Here is a 4,112-nt window from a genome sequence, read left to right on the forward strand (position 1 = left end):
GTTATCGGTGTTAATGCTGGTTCCTAAATAAACGAAGTCTTTTACAACCTCGAAATTATAACTGTCTACAGTGACGTGGGTGCCGATACGCGAGTGCGCCGACTGTTTGTTTGAAGACAGGAGGTACTTCGTTTTGTCCTCGTTCACCACCAAACCCATTCGCTTTGCCTCTTTATCCAGTTTGGAGAAGGCAGAACTAACAGCGCGGTTGTTAAGGCCGATGATATCAATATCATCGGCATAATATAGTGAAATCTAAATACACCCAGCAAATACAAATCTGTAAACTCAAAATGCATACAATCAAACATACTTTACTGAAAATCAAGCATTAATATATATGAATAGACGTACAATATAATATAGAAATAATTTGTAAAATTTTGTATTTTTATTCATTTATTATCTTCTAAAATTGTTTATTTATACGATGTCTGGCAGCACTTCGGCTGGTTGTAGTAACCAAAATAGGAGGATTCTTGGTCAATTTTACAATTTTTAAACTCAAATAACTTAAAAACTACAAGTCGCCGACAAGTGAGGTTTTCACTTTTAGAAAGTAGAATACCCCCTCTACCCCCTCTTATTCCCCTTTTTTTAAAACAGGCGGGGTAGGGGATGAGTATTTTCCACCTAAATTGATAGTCAATAAAGGTACCAATAACGTTTTGGTTCTGCTATTAGTATTATAAAAACGATATTTTGGTACTTTGTTTCACTAAATATTCATTCAACAACTCACCAAATTACCGCATAATACCACTTAAGATGTCTGGTATTGCCACATTTTTTTATTATATCTGGTAGGTAATTCATGGAATTTTAAGTACCTTCAAAACCTTACTGAACAGAAGTGTCAACCGTTTACCATTTTCAGCTGTCAAACCATAGTTATGGATATCGATAGTTCTCATGCGGCTAAAAAAACACCCAATACAATTTCTATAATTAGGTATGCGCTTAAAATTCTTTCATATTAAGAAAATTCTGTAGCAACTCTGCTTTGTTCACATTTTAATCAACCCTCCATATTCGCTTCAATTCATGGCGAATCTATTGAATTTGTCTTACTTTGAACCTATAATTTATTGATATTGTTTAGTTCTTTGTTTAAAAGAGAATTTGTTATTTGCTTCGCAAATTGTGCCGTCCTTTTATAAAATATTAAGGAGCAAAATTTTGTGCAAACAATTTGTTCAAATTGCTTTGGAAAGAAAAAATTGTAGTTTCTATTCGAACTTGGTGTCAAGCGAAACTGGTTCTAGTTTTCACCAGGACAGATTTCGAAATTTCCCAGGCCATTGGGATATATAATCACGGCCAGTGTCATTGCTAACGTTACTGCCATATTTGTAGCTGACTAATTGAATTTCATTGCCGCCCACTTCCAAAACGAGAAAATGGATGATAAGCATCGTAATGTAATAAAAAAAAACATTAGCAAACTTGTCCAGCTCACTAACTTTAAGGACTTGCTTAAAACCTGTCGGGAAGAACGTTTACTTTCACAACAAATGGTTGAAAATCTGTATCTAGATTCAAAGAACCTATACGAATTTGGAAGAAGTCCTACATTGGAAGAAATTCTGCACCAAAAACTTTTTGAAAAAATCATTCATAGAGGTCCTGAAGCATTTCAAAAATTAATCAAAATATTGCGGTATTTGGACAACGTTCGAGCACTACAAATTTTAGAAAGTGAAGAAGAATTTTGTTGTTTAAGAGAAAAAAATGTTCGCTGTTTTCCTGAAAGGAGTCGTAGCCCTACCGAAAATCCAATTCAACAAATACCAATATCAGTTCCAGTACAAACGCCAGACATTCCTAATAGCCTCCGATCAAAAGTATGTACTTTATTTGTATTACTTAAATATATTACAATATTATGCCTCTTATTTTAGGTTGATGAAAACGCACGGCCTATACTTGAAGAGTACTCTGGGCCAGTATCTCCAAAGCAAAAATATGAAGTAAAAAAAGCTGATCGTATTCATACAAACGAGCTCATTGGTACATATAAAATGGAATCGAAAGAAAACCGAGGAGTCTTATTTATAGCAAATTTTATAAATACTCAGACTGGTTACCGCAACGGAGCTATAAATGATAGTTATGCGCTTATCTACGTATTCAAACAATTAGGTTTCAAAATATTTGTTACAACAGATAGTTCTCAAAAAGAGTTTTTTGACTTGCTGGAGCAGTTATTAAAATCTGACTATACACGTAAAACAGAATGTTTTATATTGGCATTGATGAGTCATGGAAAGCTGAATAGCAAAGACAAGGAATGTATTGAATTCAGCGATGGATCAGTCATCAAAGTGGAAGAGATACGTGACCGTTTCTCTAACAAGAGATGCCCCAATTTAGTGGGCAAACCAAAGGTTCTTATATTTCCCTTCTGCCGAGGATATACATCAGACAGCGGTGTACAAGGAAAACTTGAGACTGACTCAATTTCGAGTAAAGACAATCTTATCCCGACGATGTCTGATATACTTATTTGTTATGCAACGAACCCAGGTTCCAAATCACATAGAGATCCAGATACAGGTTCCTGGTATATTCAAGAGCTTTGCAAGAACATAGCCCAGCATGCTCATGATACTCACTTCGAAGATATAATACAAATAGTGCAAGCACAAGTAGGTTCATATCGTGCGGAAACGATGAAAATGCAAATGGGTTTTAACTACAAGTTATTTTTTAATCCCGGTTACCCAATCGATTAGATACAAATATTTTATACGAGTATACAATTAGAAAGTATTAAATCTCCTTTTTATCGTATACAAAAGTATTATTATATGCTTATTTGTAGCTTTATAACAACAAAAATAAATGTGGTTATTGAATTTTCGGAGCTAGTTGTGATATTTAATTAACAAAGTTTTTTAGAAAGCTTTAAATCAGCTTTAGCCACCGAGTAAAAATTCCTATTATCATAAGATATCAAGACTGTCTTAAATTTTGAATATGTGGCTTATATACATTTACTTATAAACTAAACATTCGGCCGCCGTAGCCGAATGGGTTGGTGCGTGACTACAATTCGGAATTCACAGAGAGAACGTAGGTTCGAATCTCGGTGAAACACGAAAATTAAGAAAAACATTTTTCTAATAGCGGTCACCCCTCGGCAGACAATGGCAAACCTCCGAGTGTATTTCTGCCATGAAAAAGCTTCTCATAAAGATATCTGCCGTTCGGAGTCGGCTTGAACTGTAGGTCCCTCCATTTGTGGAACAACAAGACGCACACCACAAATAGGAGGAGGAGCTCGGCCAAACACCCAAAAAGGGTGTACGCGCCAATTATATATATATATATATAAACTATTTCACAATGCAGCTTTAGCATTGCTCCTTGCTGTGATGAAACGCCAATGCGTGGACAATGAAGGTATTAATTAAATTTGAACGAAAAAAGCATATCAATTTCATTGATACATTTAATTGTACAGCTTCATAACTGCTAAGCTTCTTCACTTTCCTGTTGTGGTCCATCGTAGTTTACTATGAGCTGTAGAGCCCAGCCGGACAGTTCTCAATTAGAGCTCCCTTATCCAAAATATCCGATAACTTAAAATTATTTAAGACCCTTACTGGAACCCTAGTGCCCTTCATACGATTTTGTTCGCAGCTCAACTTTCGCTTCCTGCCACCTGGGTTCGTTTTCGGTCGGATACGTGGTTTTTATACTAAAATTGTGTGCCTTATGTTCGGTCTTACTTGAACTACTGGGTCGTGGTATTTGAGAAGAAGAATCGCGTATTATTCTCATTATTGTTTCTTCCAGAGAGCCGATAGCCTTAAGATTAAATTTGTATAAGTTTGTTTTGTTAATGATTTCAAAATGTAATGTTTGGCAACACTCTTTGGAGATAGAGCAATCAGCTGACACGTTTGTACGGAATATTCAAAAATTTTAATTTAAACACGTACACAATCCACGATACCCACGTAACGGAACGGTGGTGATTTTTTAATTACATGAGGCTCTTATACATAAGTTTGTTTGTGTCAGCTGATAGGCCTTTTACAATGGGTCCATTTCCACCGTTGCTGCAACGAATTTGACTGACAGCAAAATAGACTATTTGTATTTGT

General features: G+C 35.5%; 1 protein-coding gene across 1 annotated transcript; it reads left to right on the forward strand.

Annotated features, from left to right (window-relative positions):
* Window positions 1-1,038: 1,038 nt before the first annotated feature.
* LOC129242570 (caspase Dronc-like) lies at window positions 1,039-2,866 on the forward strand. The gene is made up of 2 exons (XM_054879297.1): window positions 1,039-1,844; window positions 1,902-2,866. The coding sequence occupies exons 1-2, from the start codon at window positions 1,401-1,403 to the stop codon at window positions 2,733-2,735; spliced, it is 1,278 nt and encodes a 425-aa protein (XP_054735272.1). The 5' UTR covers window positions 1,039-1,400; the 3' UTR covers window positions 2,736-2,866.
* The last annotated feature ends 1,246 nt before the right edge of the window (window positions 2,867-4,112 follow it).

Source organism: Anastrepha obliqua, chromosome 3 (assembly GCF_027943255.1).
Source record: "Anastrepha obliqua isolate idAnaObli1 chromosome 3, idAnaObli1_1.0, whole genome shotgun sequence".
NCBI lineage: Eukaryota > Metazoa > Arthropoda > Insecta > Diptera > Tephritidae > Anastrepha > Anastrepha obliqua.